The sequence below is a fragment of the Bos taurus genome, chromosome 7 (genome assembly GCF_002263795.3).
Source record: "Bos taurus isolate L1 Dominette 01449 registration number 42190680 breed Hereford chromosome 7, ARS-UCD2.0, whole genome shotgun sequence".
In the NCBI taxonomy this organism is placed as follows: Eukaryota; Metazoa; Chordata; class Mammalia; order Artiodactyla; family Bovidae; genus Bos; species Bos taurus.
Genome location: NC_037334.1, coordinates 34,674,327 through 34,701,658, shown reverse-complemented (window position 1 = coordinate 34,701,658; position 27,332 = coordinate 34,674,327). Strand labels below are relative to the sequence as shown.

The following is a 27,332-nucleotide window of genomic DNA, read 5'->3' as shown; positions in this document are numbered from 1 at the left end:
CAGCCAATGCAGATATATGAGTAAAGAGTGATTTTTAGGCCAAGGGCACAGTAAATAAAACGGCCTTGAGGCAAGATTATGTACATGTAAGTGGAAATACAATGTAGGCCTTCGGATACAGTGTTCTAGATTCACAGGTTGGAGTTGGGACTAGAACTAGAGATGTACAGGTTATCACATAGAGATAGTATTTAAAGCCATGGGGCTGTAGGTGTTCAACCAGGGAATGTAGATAGAGAAGAAGTCAAATGCTGAACTCTTAGACACTCAGCATTTCAAAGCAGAGAAGGTGAGGAAGATCTAGCAAAGCAGACTGACTGAGAAGTTGTATCCAGGAAAGGAGGGGAAAAAGAACTATGTTTTAAAATATCTCAGATTATTACTTGAAGAGCTGCGAAATCAGCAAACCTTTGTTTTCCTACTGTGTTAGAACACTTTCATTACAAATGTGTTCTTGTCTATTCAATGCTGTGTATTAGTGTGGTCTTCTAAATTTTTCTCATAAGACCAGGTGGATACTGGTGTCATGATAGAGAAAAGGAGCCACACAAAACTTCTTCAAAAACTCTTGAAGAATTTTTCTTGGCTCATGAAATGAATTTACTTTCAGATCAAGTCATGATGTCAGCCTGCAATCCTGCAGTTTTTAATTTCTACAATTACCTAAGAACACATCCTCTTTTGCTGAGACGTCATTTTGGATCATCTGATGCATTTTCCACACACATGAGTTTAACAGGAAAAAGTGGACTAGCAGGAACAATTAATTTAAGTGAAAGAAGATTATTTTTTACTACTGCCAGTGCTCATTTAAAAGCTGGCTGCCCTATGCTGGCTTTGGAGGTGTTATCAAAGATGCCAAAAGTCATCAAGAAAACAAAACCTTTTTGTAGAATATCTAGTTTTTTGGATACTAGTAAAGACTGTTCTCCTTCTTCTCCATTAAAATTGGATGCAAGGGAAGATAAGTCTTCAGCAATTGATTGGTCAAAATCACTAATGAATGGTTTTGGATCTTCTTCAGAGGGTTCCTCAGAGAAGCAATCAAACTCCACTCTTTCTTTTGACTGGAGCCAACCAAGTATTGCATTTCAGGATGATTCTTTAGAATTAAAATGGGACAGTGATAATGATGAAGAAAATGAGGATGTCCCACTTTCAATGAAAGAACTAAAACCTTTAGAGGGTAAAATTGGGGAAAAAATGGATGAAACAAGTTCTAATTACACAGAATCTCTCAGCGCATTAGATGAAAATGACATTTTAAATCCATCAGAAGATGTAATTGCAGTTCAGTTAAAATTTAGAGCCTGTTTAAAGATTCTCACAGTAGAACTTCGTACTTTATCTACTGGCTATGAAATAGATGGTGGAAAACTGCGATATCAGCTATACCACTGGCTTGAAAAAGAGGTGATAGCCCTTCAGAGAACTTGTGACTATTGTTCACATCCTGAGGAAGTACAGTCTGCATTTGGTGAAAATGAAGATGCAGTTGAACTAAATGAGGATGCTGAAGATTTGCTTCATCAAACAAAAGTGAAACAACTGAGAGAAAATTTTCAGGAAAAAAGACAGTGGCTTTTGAAATACCAGTCTCTCTTGAGGATGTTTCTTAGTTACTGCATACTTCATGGATCCCATGGTGGGGGTCTTGCATCTGTGAGAATGGAATTGATTTTGCTTTTACAAGAATCTCAGCAGGTATGTAACTTACATGATAACCAGTCCAAATAGTACTTTTATGAAAAACAGTTTTTGAGATTGCTTTTTTTAGTTTTTAAATATTCAAATTGTTGATTGTCCTAATTATGGTTACTTTAAGGAAGGCTACTTTTTGTTGCACTTCATATTGTGAATTTCTAGAGCTGTGAATGTATTGTAGCTTAAGGACAGTTTCTTGTCAGACCCTAAGGTCTGCTTAGTTCATATTAAACAGTCTTATATGAAGGCTTTGTGAGGTGATAATAAGAGAATATTATCCCATCATTATTCATTATAATCAGTGGAAGGTTGACCACCTCAGGTCTCTTCTAACTCTGAAAAAGTTTGTTTTGCTTTTAATTTTTAATCGTTCTGAAGCTTTTCAAAGAGACCCCTGACTTACTTAAGTAATGGATTATAACTATAAATAGTTGATTAACCTTTTTCCCCTTTGTTTTTAAGGAAACAGCAGAACCAATATTTCCTAGTCCTCTTTCAGAACAGACCTCAGTACCTCTCCTCTTTGCTCGTACAGCCAGTGCCAAAACAGTTGTTGCCAATCCATTGTTGCACCTTAGTAATCTAACACATGATATTCTACATGCCATAATTAACTTTGATTCACCACCCCATCCTGATATCCAGAGCAATAAAGTAAGTATGTTTGGTTTCAAACATTTAATTAAAATATACTGTCATAAAGCTAAGAGGTAAGTGTTAAGGCTTTTTATAAATGATTTAAACATCATCCTATGCTTAGTGATTGTTATGTAGCCAAGTTTGTATTGATTTTGATCAAAGAAAACTTGACTGTAGGTCAGGCTCATTTTACCTGTATCATTTACCCAAAGGGTACTTCATTTTTTTAACTTTAATTTTATCTTATTTAACCATTTCATTTAGGTAAGAATCATAGTATGTATGTATGCTTTTATGAGTAATTCTCTAGTGTACACTTAGCCAAAAAAAAAAACAACAAATGCTGATTGTTTTTTAGAGACAGAAACAATATTGTGTTAAAGAACTAGTATGTAAGTATCTTTTTTTTTTCTCACAGTCTGTCATCTGATTCTCCCCTACCTCACAAGCTGTGATATTCTGTTTCCATTTTCTTCTTGTTTAATGGTAGCCTCTCTTACAGTTTTACCCTCCTGGATAACCTAACCCTTATAAATTAATTTTGCCACTTTATTTCTTGTACTGCCCAGTAGAATAAATGCCCACATTGCATATTATAGAACTAGGAATTTAATTTTCCTCAGATTATGCTAATTTTAAGCAAATGTCATTCCATATTTAACTTTAATAATAAACATATCCCTGATGTATCAGCTTCTGCTGCTTAAAAACCACCCTGAAACATTAGTATTAATAGCTAAAAATAGCTCTGATTTATTTTGCTCATGATTCTATGGATTGGTTCATCAGTTCTTCTAGTTTGGGCTAGCTGGATTGATAGCTGGATACCTCATTTGTCTTTGGTCAGCAAACATGTTGATTAGATTCTGGATGAGCTGATGCTGCTAAGTCACTTCAGTCGTGTCCGACTCTGCATGACCCCATAGACAGCAGCTCACCAGGCTCCCCCGTCCCTGGGATTCTCCAGGCAAGAACACTGGAGTGGGTTGCCATTTCCTTCTCCAATGCGTGAAAGTGAAAAGTGAAAGGGAAATCACTCAGTTGTGTCTGACTCTTTGCGACCCTATGGACTGCAGCCCACCAGGCTCCTCCATCCATGGGATTTTCCGGGCAAGAGTACTGGAGTGGGGTGCCATTGCCTTCTCCACTGGATGACCTAAGATGGCCTTATTTACTTTCTGGTGGTTGGTGGGCCATCTGCAAGACTGTCAGGAGACGTTAGGATGACCAGAGACTCTGAGATGTGTCTCAGCTACCAGACTGTGTTCTCTAAAGAAATAGAATTGAAAGGGAGTGTGAGTGTGTATTTATAGAAAGAGGCTTATTTTAAGCAATTGACTCACTTCATTATGGAGGCTGAGAAGTCTCAAGATCTTCTGTCGGCATGCTGGAGACCCAGGAGAACAGATCATGTAGTTCCAGTCTGAGTCCAAAGGCCTGAGAGCCAGGGTAACTGACAGTGTTAGTTTCAGTCCAAATACCAGCAAGCCTGAGATGCAAGAAGAGCCATTGTTTCAGTTCTTGTCTGAAAGTAGAAGACCATCAGTGTCCCAGCTCAGTGCAGCCAAGCAGAAGTTTCCTCATACTCAGCCTTTTTGTTCTATTCAGGTACTTCAATTGATTGGGTAAGGCCCACTCACAGACTACCAATTCAAATGTTAATCTCATCCAAAATCACCCTAACAGACAAACCTAGAATAACATTTGACCTAATGTCTACGCACCCCTTGGCCCAGTCAGATGGACACGTAAAGTTAACCATTTCACCTGGGTTATTTCATATAGTGGTTTCAGGGGTTTAAAGAGCCAGAGTAAAATTTGCAAGGCTTTTAGAGAACTAGGTTCAGAAATAACATGTCACTTTTTCTGTGTCCTCTTGCACAAACCAAGTCACAAGTAAGCCCAAACTCATTAAGTGGAGAGACAGACTCTGCCTTTTCGTTAGAGAAGCTAGAAATATTATTTTTGCAGTCTCCCATATGTGGTCTTTGCTGTCTTTGTTTATATGATGCTATCCTTGACTTTAATTCATGTCACGTCTATTGATAATTGAAGGAAAAATAGCAATTAGATTTTAATCTGCACAAGAGAGTATCATACTTGATAATTAGATCAGGAACCTGGTTTTCTGAATAGTCTACTTTCTTACCTAGATTAAGCTTCTCCTTCATCCTCAGATCTACTTCTGTTAGTTCTCTTGTCATGCCATGTTTAGAGCTCTGTCTTCCTTAATACAAGCATTTTCCTTCAGTTGCTATCTTTCATACCTTTCCCTTTCTCAAAAGTTTCACTCTCTTCAAATTGTTTTCTGTAGTAACTTGAATAATTCATAAGTGAACTGTCATTATCAGGCAGGGCTTTATGTTTTGGTTGAGGAGGGAACAGGTTGAGTCTTAGAGGGCTTGCTTTTAACACATGGCTCATTGCTCTGCTGAATAGCTAACATCTGTTCTCATTTGCCCTTAAAATAGAAATTAGGTAGCCATTGTGTATTTTATAATTTCTGCCAGAGGCCTCAGGTTTTATTTGTGTCTGTGTGTGTATTTGTAGTGAGACATCTCCAGACAGAAATGAGTATTAAGGAAAAAAAGGAAATAGTTTATTAGGGCAAAATAGTTTTTTCATCTTTTTTAAAAATGCTAATTATATTAGGCCTTGAAAAAGGTTCGGTTTTTAAAAGTTATTAATTAATTTTGTGTTTTTGTTCCCCCCAGGTATATGTAATGCATACGTTAGCAGCCTCACTTTCTGCTTGTATCTATCAGTGCCTTTGTGGTGGTCATAATTACAGGTAAATATCTTCTTGTGAAATTTAAGAATGTTTGTAGTAACTGCTGAGGTTTGAGAATTTGTGTGCTCTTGCTTTAGGAATATGTATACAGCAGTCTACTTTAGCTAGTGCAAAAAGCATATGGAGAAATGTTGAGTCATTTTTTCTCATCTTTGAAGTTTTAGCATTTGTCTTTATGGCAAATGCATCTCACGTTAAACTCTTTACAATTATTTAACTGCCTTTTATTGATCACTGCCTAATGCTAGACATTGTGATATCACTGGAATAAGATCTTCCTTAAGGTCATGCTAGTTAGAGACAAACATATAAACTTACAAATGATATGTAGTATGACATCATACTTAAATGATATGTACTCTATCACTGATCATGATAGACATGATAGATAGTAAAAAGTTCAGGGAACACAGAGGAGGGAGTGACTGGCTTGGAACTAAGAAAAATTTTACACTGTCCTTGATGTTTATGATTTTCTTCTTTATGTCCTAAGGTTTCACTGTAATTTTTCTGGGCTTTTGAAACATATTGTTTGACACTATGGGGTTATATCTTTCTTTGCAATTCTCTAATTCTATTTCTTTAAGTATTTTATCTTCTCTCTTCTCTTTCCTTTTATGAGACAGATATTGGAACTTGTGGATCCCTTTTTTCTTTTAGGTTTCCTCTTAAATGATCTATTTATTTCTTTTATTTTTGCTTCATTTCAGAAGAAATCCTGTCTTCATTTTCCAGACACTAATTCATTCTTCCATGTTTCTCATTAAACGTGTGCTATCTGGTGCATGTACCTGACACAGCCTACCCTGACATAGGGTAGACTAGCCGTTAAATGTCAAACTGAACCTAAACTGACTTTGTTTTCAACTTTGTTACCGATATATAAATTATATACCTTTGTGATATATAAGCTTTCTATTTGTGGTCAATAATAGTTTTCTCATTTGTATGTATTTTATGACTTTCAGTAAATATATTTAAAAGCTATCATATCTGTTTTAATTTAGAAAATTTAAAGGACACTTTGTTTTATTATAGTACTAGAGTATACAATATAGTACTTAGATGTATGTAAAGCACTATAACTAATACACACAAGCTTGTATTTAAGTTACTCTAAATGTTAGATCTCAAACATAGAAATATTAAATGTGAAATTCATTTTAGGTCATTCTTTGTTATTATTGTTTTATTGCAATTGGAGGTCACTATAGATAGTTATTATTTAAATTTTTTTTCTCTCAGTTCATTTCAAACAAATCAGTTTACTGGAATGGTGTATCAGACAGTACTGCTTCCCCATCGACATTCCTTAAAAACAGGAAGCTTAGATGAAGCCATAACTCCCAATACATCACCAGCTCAATGGCCAGGTATAAAAAGTTATATATATATATGTGTGTATATATATATACACCCAAGTTTTTTCTTAGCTTTATTGAACTTAATCAGATGAGGAAAAAATAGGTTTGGTTTGGTTTTGTTGTGTGATAATCATTGTTAAGTATTGTTAGAATTGATTCCAGTTCATTATTCATCATTTACTACAAATTATCCAGTTATATAACATTAGTTTTTCCTTTATCATAATACTAAAATAACTCAAATGTTTTGTCATATCGCGTTTTATACTTTTGCTTTTGTTGTAATAGAAAAACATTGTTATTTCCAGTGTCTGTGTAAATTGAACAGATAGCTCAACACTTGGGCATTAACTGCAGTAACCTCTAGTGGTCTATGAAACTGTGGAAGAAAATATTTTTATCCTGATGCTATAACATTTTTTCAAAAATTAGGAATTGTAGTTATTTTTTTATTTATTAAATTTATTGTTAGTGGTAGCTAATGGTAGCTATATTTGTTCTTTCTCCTAGGAATAACTTCTCTAGTTCAACTTTTGAATTCTTCTGGGGAGGAAGCCCAGTCAGGACTTACGATCTTGCTTTGCGAGATTCTCACAGCAGTGTATCTTAGTCTGTTCATCCATGGCTTGGCAACACATTCTAGCAACGAACTATTTCGGATTGTAGCCCACCCTCTAAATGAAAAAATGTGGTCTGCTGTATTTGGTGGAGGTGCGCGTTTTCCCAGCAAAGAACAGGCACACTCAAAAGCTTTACCTGGTTAGTTTTTAATCTGTTTTATTTTATTTTTGAAGGCTACCACTTTATTCATCTGAATGATAACTTTGTTAAATGTAATTACATTTTAATTTATTCACAGGAAGTTATGTTACAAACCATTTTCTTAGAGCATGAATAAATAGTTTTATGGAAAACATACAGTATGAAGTTTCTGGTGTAATTATTAAACTTTAAGATACTGGTACACCAGTGATTAGAACTATCTAATGTAATTTAAAATCGTTTACTATTGAAATTTTAATTTGTTTTGAAAAATACTGTAACATTGGTTTTTGTTCTATCCCAAATACAGATTCTCTCTTCTTTTTTTGGCAGGAAGGTACTTTGCTATGCCTAGCCCACACCAGGTAGTGGTATTCTCCATGGAGTGTGTGGGCTTTTCCAAAGCTCTTTCAACCATCAGTTCTCATAGCCCTCCCAGTCTTGCAGGCAAGATATTAGCTTTAGAAATAGGCTTTTACAGTTCAGCTTGCTTTGTGTTGTTTTGGAAGGGTCGGGATACAGTGGGCCGATTTTATTTTGTTTGGCACTTAGAAAATTGAAAATTTTCCATTAATCAAGTCATATTTTTGATTTAAAATAATGATTAGCATTTTAGAAAACCATCCCTGCTTCTTTTATTTTGCTTTAGTTCTTCATTTTAATGTTTTCTATTCCTTAGACTTTAATGTATTTTTAAATGGGTAGAAATAAAGAAATGTCAGTGCTAATCGTGGTAAATCAGACTATGGCTTGAAGTGACTGGAAAAACATTTCAAATAAGGCTGCTTTATGTTTGCATATCATGATTCTGGCCATTAGAGATTTTGGATTTCTAAGTGTTCATAATACCATGTAAAGTAAATATTTTAAACAGTTCTATTATCTTTTCTAAACTTGCTGGTGTTAAAACTATATAATTTATTTAAAGATTGAAACAAGCTTTTTGACCTGAAAAAAATCTTCATGATGTTTTCTGCCTTTGTTTTATTTTTGTGATTTATTAGCCCATATGTGATAATTTTGGCTTTCAAATTTTAAATGATATTTTAATTTCTATAACGTCTCCTTTGAATTTTTTAAGGAGTAATTTCCAGTGCTTAATTTTTATATGGATGAAAATAGAAAAGACTAACATGAAATTCCCATTGGAATATATACTTGACTTCAGATATTTGAATTCATTTAAAGAACTTTCAAAGTCTAAGAGGGAGTACAGTTTATAGGCTTACTGAAAGTGAAAACTGTGATCGTGTTAATGTAAAATGTTATAAAGGGGATAAATTCTTGAAATAGAATGTCCACACACTTATGAAAAATTAAAAATACATTCTTACTAGCCAGTCAGCAAGTCTCAATTTTAACAATTCTAGAACATTTCTGAGCACAGATACATAAACAGCTTTACTCGAAGTCCAGGTTGTTCTTTGTTTAACCACTCAGATTTAGCTGTTTTTAGTTGCAAATACCATGTAAAAAACTCTTATCTCACCACTTATCAAATCCTAAATAATCAAAGGGAAAAAAATTATCTGCATCTATATATTTAACCTCTTGGATTGGGACATGGTGTCCAAATAATACAGGATGCTTAAAACATATGGTTTACTCAGTGGTGAGGCTGGGTATAGCCACATATAAATTTTGTGATGCTTATCTGTCGATAAGAACCCAGAAACTATTCTGAATACAATCCGTCATGGATGTAACTGAAAGAGCATTTACAGAAAACATGGCATGATATGATTAATCAGTTTGCTAACCACAAGAAAAAGAGTACACTCATTTAATGATGAAGCCAAGGCATGCTGTTTCTAAAGCTGATTTAGTTTGTAAAGGAGCTGGTAGAAAAAAATAGAAAAACAGAAAAAAGGGAAGAAGTGAAGATAGTAAATAGCAAAGGCAGTAATAGTAATTAGAAGTAGCAGTCCTGTGAGGCAGATAAACTGAGAGTTGGAGAGAGAAAATCTGAGAACAGAAAATTGGCAAAGGGACAAGCGGCGGTGACTTTCAGTGTAAGGCAAAGTTCTGAAATCTCAGTGTGTGAAGGCATTATTATGTTGTTCTGAAAGCACACCAACTAAAGCAGCACAGCAGCTTGATAAATTTTCGGTTGTAAGTAAGTAGCCTTGTGTGTTTGAGTTACTATTAAATGTAATCATGATGTCCCAGGAGTGTAATTGCATTAGATAATATTCAGTATACATTGTTGACCAAGGGAATAAAAAGATGTATTAGAAAAGTTGATCTGAATTCAGTGAAAAATAATATATATATTTATTTTTTAGTGTTTAAGTATAGCAAAATGAAAACGGATAAGTCTAAAACATTTCATTTTCCTGACAACCTGTTCAGCTATTCAATATCAATGTATTGTATATTGAAGATGAAATACTTTCCTTATAACCCTTGAAAATCTTTTAAAAAGTTTTTTCATACACTTAGTACTGTGAAGTTTTTAAAAGTCACTGTTTTCCTTGTTCTGGTATAAATTCTGATTCCAGTATACTTTATAAAAATGGTCTTATGAACTAAATTATTTTTCTCTCTACAAGTCTATTATATAGTTAATGTACTGTTCATGACATAAAATTTAAATATGACTTAAGCTTTGTAATATGAGAAAATGGTAGATGATTTTTACTAGACTAGCTTGACAGGTCAGAATTCTTAACAAAAATGTTATTGTACATAAATCAGTATTTTTAATCAAACTTAATTTACTTTGTGATTTCCACATATGTTAATGTGGGATTTGCTTTTTTCTAATTAATTAAAACTGGTCTGGGTGTATGTTCATGGAGTTATTTTGTTATTATAGTAAACTTTTAAAGTAGATAGTTGAGCAGTAGCAGTTTTTGAAAAATTACTTTTTTTTTCTGTTAACAGTTAGAAATCCATACTTTTGCTTTTTATTGCATTTATAAAGCAAAGCAAAATATTTTAAGAATTTTTGTTGTGTTTCATAATACTTGCAGATGAAAGAATTGTTATTAATTCCCATGCATAACAGTTTTTGTTAACCCACTTTCTAGCTTCTTCATGCCCCTTATAATTCACAAGTTCTGTCTATATCCAAATTCCTTTTCATTTCTCCCTAATGCTGATTTTTCTTTTATTACTATTAAAGTAGCCATTTACTACCTTAATAATGGAACAGTACAGTCAGTTTGTATCCACAGAGTGGCATGCACATTGCTTGATATTTTATTACTAGCTTTTTTCAAAAACAAATGGTGAAGCACCCAGCAGCATTATATATAGTCTCTATTGTAGTGCCCCTGAGCTTCAAAACTACTTGAATCCAACATGATTTAAGCCATAAAATTGTCTTAGGTCTTGCTGCAGTTTGAGGGAAAAGTGGGTGCATCTACTCTAATGACAAGCTTCAAGTCATTTCTAGTTTCCTAGGAGATGCCACTAAGTCTTCTTACTTGTAGCATTTCCTGTAATATATCATTCAGTACTGTGAACCTGTTTGCCATTTCCCCACTGTTCTCCTTGTTCATCAGAAGTGTTTGATAAGTTTTTTCCTTCTGAAATTGAATCTGAAATTTTAAACATTTCGCCATAGTGTGGTTAATTTCATTTTCATGTCATGTGCCTGGGTTCACACACTATACTTTGAAATGTTTTTCTCCCTTTTAAAAAACTGAAAACAAAACAAAACTTTGCTTTAAAAACTCTACTTATTTTTATGACATAGCAAACTTGGTAAAACTATGAATTTAGCCTCATAGGTTTTATTTTTCCCTCAACATCTGTGTTCACATCATATGCCTTCTTATAATCTAAAAATAAAATAAGCAGAATGGTAATATTGGAGTGAAATGACATTTATCTTGGAACACAGCATTAATTTTTGACAGATTAAAAATACCTTTAAATTCTAAATTTTTTACTCAGTGAGAATTTGGTTAAAACCATTGTTTAAGTTTTAGAATGTATATAAATGTATGCCACAGATATATTAGAAACATGATTGTTGATTATCAATTGTTTATAAGATCAGAGAAAAAAAATTACATATTGATATGGTTCTTTTTAAAGTCATTTGAAAGATTATGTAATAATCACCAGTTTTTAGCAGTCTCTTAGTATAGTAATTTTATGCATTTTATTTTATTTTTTTCTGAAATAACTAAATTATTCTATTAGAGTCAGCTTGGCTGTAACTTGATATAATGCATGAGCATGCTATTTATGCAAGCTGAGTAGCTTCAAGTAATAAAGCAAAATTGTATTACAGCACAAATACTTGTATTCCTTGGAAGGTGAGTAACTTCTTGCTGGAATCATTGAAGAAGAATATTGGTTTGCCTTAATATGGAGTTGTTTACCTATCTATTAGACCATGCCTATGTCCAGGATATCCTTAATTTTCTACTGGTGATTTGCATCTTGTGACTTAGTCTTGATTAAAGATTTGTATAACTTGTTTTTCTTTGCTTATGCCCTTAATATTCTAAGGTAAAATAATAAGGGAATATTGACTCTAAAGTGTTTAGAAGTTAAAACAATAAAAACTGCATTTTCTTCCTCTTCTTTGTATTCCATTGACAAGAAAATTCTATCTCTAACCATTTCTGAAAGTCTGAATCAGTTTAGTAAGTAGTTGTGGTGTTTGAACTTTTTAATATTTTCAGTGAAAAATTAGTAGTAGTTTTTTAGGGGATAAGAGGCCAAGTGATTGCTGAAGAATCTTAGAATCATTGTCTTTAATTAATATTGACATCTCATGATACTGTTTTCCCTGCCCCCACCCATGAAATTCTTAAAAAAAAAAAAGATGTAGATACTTTTCTGTCATGGTCTTAGCTAAATTATGGACTCATTTATAGGAAGATATTACATCCTCTTCTATATACAATTTACATATACAATAAATGAACATTCAGAGAGTAAGGGACTAGATGAGATAAAAACAAAGATGGCTATACAAGATGATTTTTGTCTCACTTCCTCCACTTACCTTACTATCATAGCAATCTCAGTTTTGTGTATGTACTTATTTGTAGTTAACCTTAAGTCTCATGTAAAAATAGATGAAATCAGTACAATGAAAGTTGTGCTTATTTTAGTAATACTTTTTTTGTTCTTATTAGTTTCTTCACTAGTGGAAGAAGGAGAGAAACAGAACAAATGTTTTAGGCCATCAAAAATGTCTTGCAGAGAATCTGCCTCAGTGACCTCTTCCTCACCACCAGTAAGCCAGGAGACACTGTTAGTTAAAGAGAAGTTCATTCCACCTGAGCTCAGTATCTGGGACTATTTCATTGCCAAGGTAATACAAATGTTATCCAAATGATGATTTGTATAGTTAAACAGAAATGAAAATGTTTAAGTGTAATTGTTGGTGTTTCCAAATATTTTGCCACACAAGTTTAGAAAATGTTCATTTTATCAGGGTAAATTATCACAGAATATATCCTAAAATATTTTGGGCATATTTCAACTATTTTTTAAGGCAATTCTTGTATAAATTAAGATTTTTGCATTTTAAACAATGCAACATTCATAGGAAGATGAAAAGATAAATTGGCTACCACATTAATGGTAATGTGTGTGTGTATGTTAGTCGCTCAGTCTTGTCTGACTCTTTTGCAACCCCATAGACTGTAGCCAACTAGGTTCCTCTGTTCATGGGACTCTCCAGGTAAGAATACTGGAGTGGTTTTACCTTTGCTTTCTCCAAATGGTAATGTACTTGGTAGTGATTAAGGAATCAAGACTGCCAGAAGTCAAAGTGCCATCCAAACTCTAATTCCTTTTCTATGCTGTAGTCCTGCATTATCCTGATGTACTCAGATTTCAGTTTTTAGTTAAATAACATCAATCCCTCAACAATATTGTTCAAGTTTAAAGTTACCACAATTTATTCAATATTAGTAATTGCATAAAAGTACAGACTTTCCTGCTAGCTCTTAGTCCAAAAATCACTGTATAAACAATTCATGCAACTCTTGATCAGTGCCAATCACAACAATTCTTTCAAAGTCTGTTAGTGATTGGTTATTTTGTACCTTTAATTCAGTATTCATTTCATACACAGAAAAACATGTAGTTAGTTGTCTTGCCTCCCTACCTCCCATAATAAATGCAAGTGACGTTTTACAAAACTGGCTAATCAGAACAGGAAATTAGCTGACAAAGTCAAGTGCAACTGGAAATGAAAAGTGAGTACTGGAAATAAAATTCAAATCAAATATAAAAAAAGTTTTAGAAAAATAGCTAACTCTGGGATTTAACATTGCTGTCATTTGAGAGACTTTAGATATGCACCCAAGAGAAATTAGTGAGGACCAGCTTATCAACATAAATGAGGAAAGTTTGACAAAAGGATGGAGATGACCTAGAGTACTGAAATTGGGGAAAAAAACAAAAACAAAAAACCTTCACATTAAAAGAACTCTGGGTAATATTTCACAACATTGAAAGTGCAATAAAAAGTTGGATATTGATACAAAGTTAGAAAGGAATTGACAATTTGCTAACAATTAGAAAAGATACTTGCTTTATATTCTGGGTTTTATAAAATTAGAAGGCCAGCACTATTCAAAGCTTTGTTGATAAATTTTTTGCAAAGAAATAAAACACTTTATAAATTCTCACTGATTCTAATTTTGCAGTTCAGTTCAGTTGCTCAGTCGTGTCCAACTCTTTGCAACCCCATGAACCACAGCACGCCAGGCCTCCCTGTCCATCACCAACTCCCAGAGTTCACCCAAACTCATGTCCTTCGAGTCAGTGATGCCATCCAGCCATCTCATCCTCTGTCGTCCCCTTCTCTTCCTGCCCCCAATCCCTCCCAGCATCAAGGTCTTTTCCAATGAGTCAACTCTTCGCATGAGGTGGCCAAAGTGTTGGAGTTTCAGCTTCAGCATCAGTCCTTCCAATGAACACCCAGGACTGATCTCCTTTAGGATGGACTAGTTGGATCTCCTTGCAGTCCAAGGGACTCTGAAGAGTCTTCTCCAACACCACAGTTCAAAAGCATGAATTCTTCAGTGCTCAGCTTTCTTCACAGTCCAACTCTCACATCCATACATGACCACTGGAAAAACCAGTATACTAAATAAATACTATTTTCACTATTTTCTTTTTCCTATACATTTATAGTTGACTGTAAGAGTTTTTAGTGTTTTGATGAATTTGTTAATAGTCACAGAACACTTGTAGTTTTTTCATTGATTATTAAGATTTGCTTTGCATGGTTTCAACTTACATCTGTAGTTTTACATTCTTGTCCTACCATGCCTAGCAAGAACTTCTTGTATATATCCTCTTCTGTGGACAGCCAAATTCCTCACATTCTTAACTTCTGGATTCTTTCCTTACTACCTTGTATTAATTGACTCCTCACTATTTCCTAATGACACCAATCCCTGAGGCCTATTAGGCAGTAGATTTTATTTTTCTCATATCCAATATGCTTCAGGGTAAAGAAGGGCATTTATATCACCTTGTTTCACATTGCCTTTTGCAGTCATTGATTCATTCAGCAAATGTTTATTATATGCTTTATTTATATTGGAGTATATTTCATCTTCATTTTTGAAGCATAGTTCCTTTTGCTGGGTATATGGTTCCTGATTATCAAGGCCTTCTTTAGTTGTCTTGTTCCTGGATTTGGTTAAATTTCTGGCTGGTCTGCCTTTGTTCCAGTGTGTAACACAGGCTAGTTGAGATGTGAAAGTATTAGTCCACTCAGTCCCATCCAACTCTTTGTGACCCCATGGACTATAACCTAGCAGGCTCCTCTATCCATGGAATTCTCCAGACAAGAATAACAGATGCAACTGGAGTGGGTTGCCATTCTCTTCTCCAGGGGATCTTCCCCACCCAGGGATTGAACCCAGGTCTCCTTCATTACAGGCAGATCCTTTCCTGTCTGAGATGTTGGCCTTCCCTAATTGTTTGCTGCTGAAGACTCTTGTTTTTGACCATGCTGCTGGGCATGGGATTTTTTTTTTTTTAATTTATTGAAGTATAGTTGATTCACAATGTTGTGTTAATTTCTGTTTTATAGCAAGGTTATCCAGTTATATTACATTCTTTTTCATGTTTTTCATTATGGTTTATCACAGAATATTAAATATATCAATAGTTCCCTGTGCTATATAGTAGGACCTTATTGTTTACCCATTCTCTGTATAATAGTTTCCATCCACTAATCCTAAAGTCCCATTCCCCACCCCACCTCCATCTTGGCACCCACAAGTCTATTTTCTATATCTGTGAGTCTGTTTGTGTTTCATGGATAAGTTCATATATGTCATATTTTAGATTTCACCTATGAGTAATATCATATGGTATCTGTCTTTCTGTCCTTCTCTTTTTGAGTTCACTTCTTATGATAATCTCTAGGTCCATCTTCAGCATTATTTCATTCTTTTTTATGACTGAGAACTCCATGCTATATATACACACACATGCACACCACATCTTTTTATTCATTCATCTATGGATAGACACTACTTAGATTGTTTCCATGTCCTGGCTATTGTAAATGGTGCTGCAGTGAACATTGGGGTACATGTATCCTTCCATATTGTGGTTGTCTCTGGTTTTATGGGCATGGAATTCTTATTAAAGACAGCCCTCTCTGGCCAGGCAGCCGAGTTCTTTGTCTTCACAGACAGAACAAATGAGTCACAGAGGGCAGGGGTCGGGCTAGAAATAGCCCCTGGCCAAAATGCTAGATGCTCACTTTTACCAGAGATTGAGTAGTTTTTGTTGTTGTTGTTTCTCCTGGTCACACAACATGTGGGATCCTAGTTCCCTGAGCCAGGGATCGAACCTGAACCCCTGGTAGTGGAAGTGCAGAATCTTAACCACTGGAACACCACGGAAGTCCCTCAGAAGTTTTTCTTGAATAAATACTTCTCTGTGTGTTTGATCAGTTTCCAGTATCTTTATATGATTGTTTTGACAACTTTGTTGAGTTTCCCTGGTGGCTCAGATGGTTAAGAATCCACCTGCAGTGCTGGAGACCTGGGATTGATCATGGGTTGGGAAGATTCCCTGGAAAAGGGGTACAGTTCATGGGGTCACAAAGAGTCAGACATGACTGAGCAACTGAGCATAGTGCAGCACATTACTGCTTTTGGGGCAAAGGACCACCAAGCTATTCTCTCAGGTCTTCCAGAAGTTCTACTCCTCTTGCTGTGTTTCTTTATTGAGCTTCCTTGAATCCAAGATTTTGTTTTCTTCTCAAATTTCCCACATCTCTTCTTTCATCCTCATTCAACTGATGACCTCATAAGTCATTTAAAAAAAAGAATCAGACAAAATTCTTTCATCACTCTGTCATGAATCTCTCATCTTATTCTCTCCTCTTATTTACTATTGAGGAAGCATCTTTTCTATCAAAGGCTCTAGTGCTAGTCTGAATCCTGTCCTTGCTTTTCTTTTCTAGCCTTCTGTCTTCTCTATTGTCTTTTCCCATCAGAACAGAATAGTCCTCTGCTGTCTCACATCCCAAATACTGCTTTGACGCCCCAGTTTTTTCCAGCTGTTATCCCATTTTTCTGCTTCTCACTCTCATTCAACTTTTCAAAAGTGTATACATATTATCTCTTATTACCATAGGTCCCCTTCACTTGTAGTCTTTGTATGACTTCTGACACAACTGCCCCCTGAAACTATTACTAAGATTCAAGTGGCACCCATTCTGTTATCAAATATAATGGAAACTTCTTTATCATCGTCTTACTTGACCTCTTAGCAGCATTCAACCATGTGACCATTTCCTCCATTTTGAATTACTTTTATCTCGTTCTCTTGATACCAGTCTCTTCTAGTTTACTTCCTAACTTTGTTCTTTATTCCTTTGAAATGTTCTTTATCCTTCCTTTTCTACCTGACCTGTGAATCTTGGTCTTTAAGATTTGGGTTTTTTATTTTCTTCAGTAATTCCCCTGTCACAACTAGAGTCTTCCCATTTTGGTAATTGGCATCTTCATCCATGTAGTTGCTCAAGCAGAAACCCAGAAATTGTCTTTTCCTTCTCTTTCCCTTGCTCTCCAAGTTGATCAGTAAATCTGTCAATGCATTCCCCCAGGTATACTCTGAATGTGTTATTTAACTCCATCTCCATGACTGACGCCTGTATCCAGACTGCCCGCTCTTGCCTTAATTTCTGATGTCTCCCATTTCTACTCTTCGCATTTGACTTTTCTCTAAAAAGGCTGTGGTCATAGTGATACTCCTAAAAGCATAAATATCAATACCTGTACTCTACTTAACACTCACTGGTGGCATTCCATTACACTCTTTACTGTGTTGTCCAAAAACCCTACCTTGTCTGTCACATGCTGTTTTCTTCTATTTTTTTGCCAACACTGTCCTCTTGCTTTAGTAGCCTTCAGCCAAATTCTTTTTTCCCATGCCAAACTTTTTTCCTTTATTAAAGCCTTTTTGCATACTATTACTACTGCCTAAAATGCTTTTCTTCCCTCTCGTTATATGGCTTATTCCTTCTTGTCCTTTTAAGTCTCACTTAAATTACACTTTTCAAAGAGGCCTTTTATGGTTAGCTTATCTCAACTCTTATTGATATTCTTATTCCCAGTGCTGTCTGTTTTTTTCTTTATAACACAGCTAAATTCAATTTATATTTAGTTTTCTAGTATTTGCCTATTTTTCCCCACTAAAATATGTTATGTGAGAGCAGTGACTGCGTATACGTCTTAAATTTTCTTACATTGAGTATACTTTTGATACATAGTGGATGCTGAATAAATTTTTTGTTGATACGATGACTAAATAAGCGAACCAACTAAAGTGGTATTGAAGGCACAGACTGTCAAAAAAGAAGCAGCCAAATACTTGCTACTTTATTTTCTTTTAATGAAGTACTCAAAAATGGAATAAATTGCTGATATTAGGCTATTTAATTGCATGTATTAAGTCATATAGTTGGATAATAAATTCTATAACTTTTTTCTTTTAGCCATTTCTACCTGCTTCCCAAAGTAGAGCTGAATATGATTCAGAGGAGAGTCTGGAAAGTGATGATGATGACGATGATGTTTTAGCTTCAGATTTCCATCTCCAGGAACATTCTAACTCAAATTCATATAGGTATGGAATATTTAATTTTAAGCTTCTTTAAAAATTTTTGTTTTTTTAATTTTGAAAATAATGCATGTGAAATTAGTATCTTGGTGAATTATAACCTAGATCTGAATTGTTAAGTTCCCTTCCAAAACAGTAATTCCACAGTTAATTTTTGATTGTGTACTTTATGACAATTTAGAGTAATAAAAACCAGTACTATAAGGGATAAATTTTTCACTTGAAAAAGAAAGAAGCCAAAATGTCTCTGTTTAATTTTTAACAAAAAAGCAAATCTGAAGCATATCTCTTCCAGCTGAGTCTTCCTCTATGCTGTTTACAGATACTCATTCTTATGAGTTTCTGGTTTATCCTTCTGTTTTCAAAAATTAGCTTGTGTGTGTCTCTCTGTGTATGTAAAATCTTATTTCTGCTGCTTTCTTACACAGAAGGTAGTAGGTACCATATTATATGTAATGTTTATAGCTTGCTTTTTATTTATTAATACATGCTAAAGTTCACTTCATATTAACATTCATAGATCCTTTTTTGTTCTTTTTTTATGGCTACCCTAAAATATTCCATGATTCAAAGCTAGTTATTCAGTCATTACTCTCCTGATGGATAATTTGTTGTTTATACTCTTTTGCTATTGCAGATAATGCTGACATGAGTAACTGCATGTGTATATTGTTTTGTTTTTGTGGAGGTATATCTTCAGGGTAGATTCCTAGTAGTGAGTTATTGGGACAAAGAGTAGTACAGTCTTGTAAATCCCTAAGTAAATTTTTAACAAATCTATTGCTTTATTTATAGTTGGTCATTGATGCGTTTGGCAATGGTACAGCTGGTGCTCAGCAATTTGAAGACTTTCTATCCTTTTGCAGGTCATGATCTTGCAGGTAATACATAGCTTAACATGAACTAATATTGCCATTGCTTTTGATTTACTGTTTTGTATTTTTTTCAAATAGTGGAGAAAAAGTTTAGTAACTTCCTGCTGGTAGAAGATTGGGTTCTTTTAACCAAAGCAACCATCTATAAATGAGTCTATCATATTATTAGTTGCTGTTAGAAAGACAGGATCCAAGAAAGCAGGGAATGTGCAGCTGATGTGATTAACTGCACCAAGACTGTGTTTATAGCTCTAGTCAAAGAGTTGGGTATTTCCTAGTTGTAGACACACAGGAGACTAAACAAAAGCAAAAATGTAGTAATTATTAACTCTGATGGATGAAAAGGTTGTATAGGAAAGAAAGGGGTACTATTACTGTACCAAGTAGTTTAGCTGTGATCCGCATTTTTATATGTATGTGTGTGTGTGTGTATATATATATAAAACAAGGTAGATGCTAAAATACTAATTTAACCAAAAATTATTATGGACTATATTGGATTGATGGAGAGAAAGGAAGTTTATTCTCATATTCCATAGTAGTTAAATCAGTAGATCACTTCTAAACTTGAAAAAACTCAAGAATTTGCAGTAAGCATACTATTTAGATTTTTGAAGGTAAAAAAATAGCTAAAGATTGAAAGTAGGATCAGGATTTAGAAGTATGGAAATGTAAAATGTGAAGTGTTGAGTTTTGTAGTATTATTTAAATTTTTTTTTTTACCTTGTGTATTGTGTTAATTCTCAAAAGAAGTGTAAGTTATATGCTGTGCAGAAATTGGGCTGATACAAAGATTTAAAGTAAGTGATTTTCCGTCCAGACATATTTTTATAATATTCAGGTACATTTTTTTTCATATGAAATTAAAGTCAGATGCAGTAATTCCTATAGCAGTTATTTAAATCACAAGTCACAAATGTTATTTCAAGTTCTAGTAGTAAAGGTATGATGTAATTTTGACCTAGATTGCCCTTTTTCTGTTATCCTAGGCCACTAATTATGTTGAAATGCCATACAGATTTACAGCATCCTTCTTTTCAGTCCTCTGGATTTCTGTGCTCACCTCGCTTTCACGTCTCCTCTGCCAAAATGTGTATATCTTATTTCAGTCGTTTGTAAGATTGAATATAGCATTTTATTACAGAAGATAAATGTGGGTCAATTTTCTCTTTTTAGAGCTTCCAGTTAGTTCACCACTTTGCCATGCTGTTCTAAAAACTCTTCAGTGCTGGGAACAAGTTCTTCTCCGACGACTTGAAATCCACGGGGGACCACCTCAAAATTTCATTGCAAGTCATACCTCTGAAGAGAGTGTTTCTGCAGGTCCTGCAATTCTCCGCCACAAAGCTTTGCTGGAACCTACAAACACTCCTTTCAAGTAGGTTTTCATATGGATACTATTTTGAGTTTTACTAAGTCAGAATGTTAGTGGTATTTCAAGAAGAAAATGTTTTAGTACTTCTTACATTTAATTTCTGTTCTGGGCTCACATCTGTGTCTTTGTGTAATGCATATTATAGTCTGGATGTTAGCAAACATTTGTGACAAAGGTTTATATAGTAAATATTTTAGGCTTTGCTGGCCCTACAGTCCTTGTTGGAGCTGTTCAACCCTGTCATTGGAGAGTGAAAGCAACCATAAACAATAAGTGAATGGGCATATCTGTGATCCAATGAATTTTTTTAAGTTTTATATAGGAGTATAATTGATTAACAATGATCTGTTAGTTATAGATGTAATTCACTTATACCCATACAAGTATCCATTCTTTGTAAAATTGTTCTCTCATTTAGGTTATTACAGAATATTGAGCCAAGTTCCCTGTGCTATACAATGGGTCCTTGTTGCTTATCTATTCTAAATATAATACAGTCAATAAACTTTATTTTTGAATATGAAAGGTAGGCTGGATTTGAACTGTTGGCCAGCATTCCCTAACACCTACTTCGGAGCAGAGCTATTTGGAATAGTTTTTTAGCAAACTGTTTTACTGTACATGAAGAAATAAAGCATTTGTACCAAAAGATAAATCAGTTCAGTGCTTGCTTCCTTAAGAAAATTACTACAGAAAATGTTAACTGAAGAAACAGTGTACTTCGTGGCTCAGTGATATAGTTGATTCCCATTCTTTCACAGGCTCTTCCCTCATTGCTCATCAGTAACAGAGTTCATGGGCTAGTACGTGTTCACAGACAACACTTTTAGTGGCTTTGTTTCTGGATCTCTTCTAGGACGCATACCTCTTTTGTTAGATCTTATAATCTTAGGTTAAAGGTCAGCAAACTGCAAACCATGGGGCCAAATCCACACCTCCTTCTGTGTTGTCAATAAAGGTTTATGGTTTATATCCACACCCTTTCATTTTAGTATTAACTGTGGATGCTTTCCCACTTCAGTGGTGAAGTTACGTGGTTGTAGGAGAGAACATATGGCCTACAAAGCCTGAAATATTTACTGTCTCTTCTTTTAAGAAAAGTATTACTGATTACTACCCTAGATGATGTGGTCTGATTCTAGATAACTTATTATTATAATCATTGATACAGCACCAAGGAAATGTAATCAGGTTAATCAGAAGTCTCTGAAGTGTATAGTGAAATATATTGCCTCTCTGTAGATCTAAACACCATTTGGCACTGTCTGTGAAGAGACTTTGGCAGTACTTGGTGAAGCAGGAAGAAATTCAAGAAACCTTTATCAGAAATATATTCACAAAGAAAAGATGTCTAAATGAGGTCTGTATAAATTAAAACTTGTTTGCTATTTTGTTATTAATGCCTTGTATTTTTAACTATAAAGATTTGTATTTTACAGACTTTTATAAAAATTCATTTTTTTATGTCATAAACATGTATGTTAATACATAGAGACAGTTGATATTTTCCTAACTGAAGTAACTAATTCAGATGTAGTTGGGGCTTTTTTTCCCCAAAAAGATACTGTTTAACTTAGAATTCTGTATCTTGTTTCCTGATTTTGAGTTGTCATGACTACCATTTGAGACAAAGGGGGAATTTCCCATCCTTTTCATGTGATAAAGTTTCTCTTAGAAGTTTCATTGAAACTAGGTTTTTATACTGAAAACATATCAAATATGTACATTTTATTTTTATTGTATTGATGATACTTAGTACAGTTTTATAATCTCAGTTTATAATTATACTGTAATTGGTTGATTGTACCTTAATGTTATCATAATACAGATTATTTTTCTCATTTAGTTCAGTGCTACTCATAAGTCCAGTTTGATATGGGGGACTTGTACTGGAATATAAATTAACATATTGCTTCTTTCTTTGAAATAATTTTGCTATCAAGAAGTATTGTATAAATTAAGCAGTGGGTTTAGTGATGTAGTTAATTCCTTATTTTCTCATGTATCAGTAACAGAGAGTTCAAGACTGGTGGCTGGTTTGTGGATCACACTTTGAGAAGCTCTGAACTAATCTGAAAGCAGGCTTTTCAGTTTTTGAAGTGGGAGGAAAAAAGGAAGAGATTGCAGTTGGAAAGATAAGGAAATAGAATGGCTTCTTAAAGACAAGTTAGCAAAAAGCAAGATGACATCTAACCTTATTGGAAAAGAAAAATTACTTATGTCTTGTCTGTCAGTTTAAGAACTAATTTGTTAGAGGCAACTACATGTGTTACTATTTACTATTTGCCTGATTATGTAAATATATTTGAATTAGCCAAGTCAGGAAACAAAATACATGGTATTCTTGCTAACTTAGAAGACTTTTGATAAGTATCTAATCAAAAAATAGATACAGTTAAATATAGTACAAGTTAACGTACTTCTTTTTAACCTTTGGTGAGACATATCTTAAATATTTAATATATGTATTACTTTAAAACAGTTGAAGAAAACCTTTGGATAAATAAAATTGAAAATTGTGCTATATAAGAGTGTCAGAGTAATTAGAATGTGTTTACTGGTGAGGTAATGTTTCTTATTTTAAAGTACCTTTGACTAAAATAATATGTTGCAAGTTAAAGCCTTCTAATAATGATATACAAAGCGCTGCTGCATTCTGAATAAAAAGCATGTTTTACTATGCTTGTTATTACTACTTTAATTTCTTTGATGCACCTTGTAATATGAACATGCAAATTGAGCATAGTAATTTCAAGTACAAAATTATTTTTTAAAACCCATTGCCGTATTTGATAAATATAGTTGTGAAAATAAAAATATTTCTCCACTGCTGATATATTTAGTGCATTTGGGAAATGAAATCATTCTCAAAACAAACAAAACAAAAAACTAGTTTACTACTACATTGTCTAGTTGAATCAGGAAATAGAATCATTAAGGGAATAGAGCATAACTAAGCCAGAATGCATAAGGAATGGTAATGGATAAATGAGTATAGATATACCTGTTAAACTCATCTGCTGTTTTATTCTTAGTTTTTTTAGGAGTTTCATAATATCTTAAGAAAATTTTAGTTATTTTTGTATTGTAATTATTTTAATAAAAATCATGAATATGGATGCTAGACTATAAAACATTTTAGTTATCATTTAGCTAAATATTTTCTCTGATTTTAGTTTTTTTAATCTCCAAAATAAATATAATACACTTTTCAGTATTTGACTAGCAGACTTAACTTATTTAAAACCCAGCATGATTAATGGCAGTTATGAGAAATTTATTGTTACTGCTTTGTTGTCTTATTCTAAACAGTGATAGTGACATTTTCATGAAGGAAATATGAAAAGAAAAATTTTACCTAGTAAAACATAGATTAAATGGAATTAAATAAAATATTAACTTTATAGAGTTGGTACAAAATTACTTAATCTTTACTGGAAAGTTGACTGGCTTTTTGTAGTATTTTCAAAATTACCTTCCATCTCTCTGTTTTATAAAATGATGATTTTTTTAAATATAAATTTATTTTATTTTAATTGGAGGCTAATTAATAGTTGAGCCCAAGTCTCTGTGACTTTTCAGATGGTTAGAAAATAGATACATGACAGGCCCTATATTTACAGTAGATGTTGGAGAGTATTTTGAGAGTGCTGCTGTTTCTTTATTCCTATACATGTTTGGAATGAAATTTTCTTCATCTGACATTAAAGTTCTGGTGTATCCTCAGATCTTTTCTTTTCCTATGTAATATAGTTTGCTGGCACCTACATCTTTAAAATAGAAGTCCTTCACTGTACTTATTTAAAAGTAAAATACAAATATAGATAGCTGCAAATAGACTATATCCTAATCAGTCCCAACCCCCCAAAAATGCTTGACAGCTGTCATCTTAATCCTCAGTTTCTTTTTTTGTTTTGTTTCATTTTCTAAGAACTAAAGGTCGTGAACCATCTCTGTCTTTAACAAGTGCTAATATCCTCTTTTAAAAAGAATATGTGGCTCCAAGCATTTTATTGACTATTTCTGGCTAAGTCAAGAGAAGGAGTTAGAAATCTTGAAATCAAAGTTTCTAATCAGGAGATTTTCCTTGAGGAATGAGATATCATAATGGAGATAAGACTTAATAGTGTGTAAGAGAACAGTTTGACTTTAATTTTCATTTGATAATACTCTGGCACTCGTAGCTCTGAAATTTGTAGTGTAAAGTACTCTGGACTTAATCTTGCTTAAATGTCAACATTTCAAATGAGTGAAGTGAGTAAAAATTTCTTAGGAAATAGAATAAAATTTGCAGTGATTGTTAATGAGTTCTGAGGGATTAAGTTTTCTCCAACCCCCAATCATGCCTCTCCACACATACTTCGTTTAAAATATATGAAATTTTAAAAAATAGTTCAGTATTGTTTTCTAGTAAATTTGGTTAAAAATAAAAAGAAATATCCCCAGTATTTTACATGTTACATCTCATCTTTACTCTTTGTCATATGGTTATTCTTTCTTGATGAAGTCATTAGAGGACAACTGTGAAACCATCAAAAATTCTATGATGGAGGAGCCAAACATCAATAAGGTACAAAATGTCATTCAACTGAAATTAGAAATTGCATTCTTTAACGGGAAAAACAAAGTGTTTGCATTTAGTTCTGGATTGGACTTTGTTTCCAATGCAGTTAAATTGCTGCATTACTTTTTAAAGTAATTAATTACCTCAAATTACTTTTTTTTAACAAGTTAAATATTGTAATCATTAAAAAATATTTCTGTTTTGTTTTTAAGAGAATGCAATTTTAAACAGAGTTGAATGTATCCTGTTTTGGCTACAAATTTTTATGAGTAAATAAAACTAAAGTTCTTAATAAAACATAATTATAGTAGGTATTATAGAATTATAGTCGTATTGTTCTGTTTCTGCAAGTATCATTTTTGAAGTTAAAATTCTCTTCTGTGATTGTAATTACTTAAAATATATCAAATAATATTATGTAGCTTTTATTTTGGCTCAGATGGTAAAGAATCTGCCTGCAATACAGGAGACCCAGGTTCAATCCCTGGGTTGGAAAGATCCCCTGGAGAAGGAAATGGCAATATTCCACTCCAGTATTCTTGCCTGCAGAATTCCATGGACAGAAGAGCCTGGCGGGCTGCAGTCCATGGGGTCGCAAAGAATTGAACACTACTGTGTAACTAACATACACACAGCATTTATTTTACCAGTACCAGTAGCATATAGCACATTGCCTTATGCATAGTAAGTACTCAAAGTACTTGAGAACAAGAGCAGAAAGGATGAGAATTTGTACAATCATAAAACAACTCCCAGGTGGTTTTAATGATTACCAGGCAAAGAATATTGTTAACTGTGTGTTTGATGGAATTCACCAGAGAAATTATCTGGGCCTGGAGTTTTTAAATCTCCAGCTTCTTATTTTTTAACAGATACAGGGTAGTTCAAGCTATCTGTTTCTTCTTAAGTGAACTTTCTTAGTCCATACCTTTAAAAAAATTTTTCTGCTTCCCTTCAGTTGTCAAATTTATTGGTTAAAGTTGTTAATAGTTTTCCCTTATCTTTTTAATACACAGTAGAATATGGTGATATTATCTCTCATTTCTCTGCTATAATCTTGAAAACAAAATTATTTCTTAATATTCATATTCCCTAATTCTTTGAGTATTGATGTAATTTTATATTCATCCAGTTGCTTCCCATTTCCTTCTGTTATGCCTTTGATATTTTTTAGAGCTCATCTTCATGTTTGTTTTAGTAAATCATTAGGGTCGTGCTGAAGTACACCTGGGCATACAGGTGTACTTCATTATATTGCAGGTCGTAGTAACTGAAAACCACTAATGAGACCTTTCCATAGATGTGTTGTGTGACACTGAGCTCATTCCACACTTGAAGCCTCATTTACTAAGGCCTCGACTTGTAAAATGAGAGTTGATAGTTTTAAACATGCTGCTGCTTTAATTGAAATAGCAGTAGAGTCCTGGATTTAGTCTGTTAGAACTTTTCCCTTCTTTTCCAATTCCTAAAGAAAGCCTTGTGGAACCCAAATACTATTCAGATCAGTTTCTGCATAAAATGTCTTTTAAAAAAATTGTGATAAAATATGTATATAAAATTTATCATTTTGTTTTCAGTATACAGTTCAGTGACATTAAATACATTAATATGGTAGTGCAACCATCATGACATCCATTCCCAGAACTTCTTCATTTTCCTAAAATGAAGCTCTTTTCCTGTTAAACAGTGCTCCAGCCCCAGGCAGTTACCTCTCACTCTATGAATTTTATTTCCCTCAGTACCCATCATACTTGGAATCATACAATATTTGTCCTTTTGTGACTGGCTTATTTCATTTAGTGTAACATCTTCAAGGTTCATCCATGTCATAGCATGTACCAGAATTTTGTTTCTTTTCAAGATTAATAATATCCTCTTGTGTATATATAATGTATTCTGTTCATCTATTCATCTGTTAATGAGCATTTGGGTTGTATCCCATCTTTTTTTTTTTATTTATTTTTTATTTTTTAACTTTACAATATTGTATTGGTTTTGCCATATATCAACATAATCTGCCACAGGTATACACGTGTTCCTGTGAGCATTGAAATGCAAATATCTCTTCCAGTCTCTGCTTTCATTTCTTTGTGTGTATACTGAGAAGTGGAATTGCTGGATCATATGGTAATTCTGTGGTTAGTTTTTTTATCTACATAATCTCATAAAAATCTCTTTTAGC

General features: G+C 33.6%; 1 protein-coding gene across 7 annotated transcripts in view; it reads left to right on the top strand.

The window, feature by feature from the left end:
• DMXL1 (Dmx like 1) overlaps positions 1 to 27,332 on the top strand; it is a 125,824-nt gene that overhangs the window by 60,790 nt on the left and 37,702 nt on the right. For 2 of the 7 annotated variants that reach the window (XM_059888703.1, XM_059888702.1), the window contains exons 24-35: positions 611 to 1,704; positions 2,167 to 2,358; positions 5,058 to 5,134; positions 6,380 to 6,507; positions 7,009 to 7,257; positions 7,594 to 7,707; positions 12,363 to 12,541; positions 18,212 to 18,342; positions 19,132 to 19,217; positions 20,388 to 20,589; positions 21,829 to 21,946; positions 25,094 to 25,156. In XM_059888703.1, coding sequence (XP_059744686.1) covers positions 611 to 1,704; positions 2,167 to 2,358; positions 5,058 to 5,134; positions 6,380 to 6,507; positions 7,009 to 7,257; positions 7,594 to 7,707; positions 12,363 to 12,541; positions 18,212 to 18,342; positions 19,132 to 19,217; positions 20,388 to 20,589; positions 21,829 to 21,946; positions 25,094 to 25,156 — 2,633 coding nt within the window. The remainder of the gene's footprint in view (positions 1 to 610; positions 1,705 to 2,166; positions 2,359 to 5,057; positions 5,135 to 6,379; positions 6,508 to 7,008; positions 7,258 to 7,593; positions 7,708 to 12,362; positions 12,542 to 18,211; positions 18,343 to 19,131; positions 19,218 to 20,387; positions 20,590 to 21,828; positions 21,947 to 25,093; positions 25,157 to 27,332) is intronic. The other 5 variants (XM_005209157.5, XM_010807136.4, XM_059888705.1 and 2 more) reach the window with 3 other exon arrangements.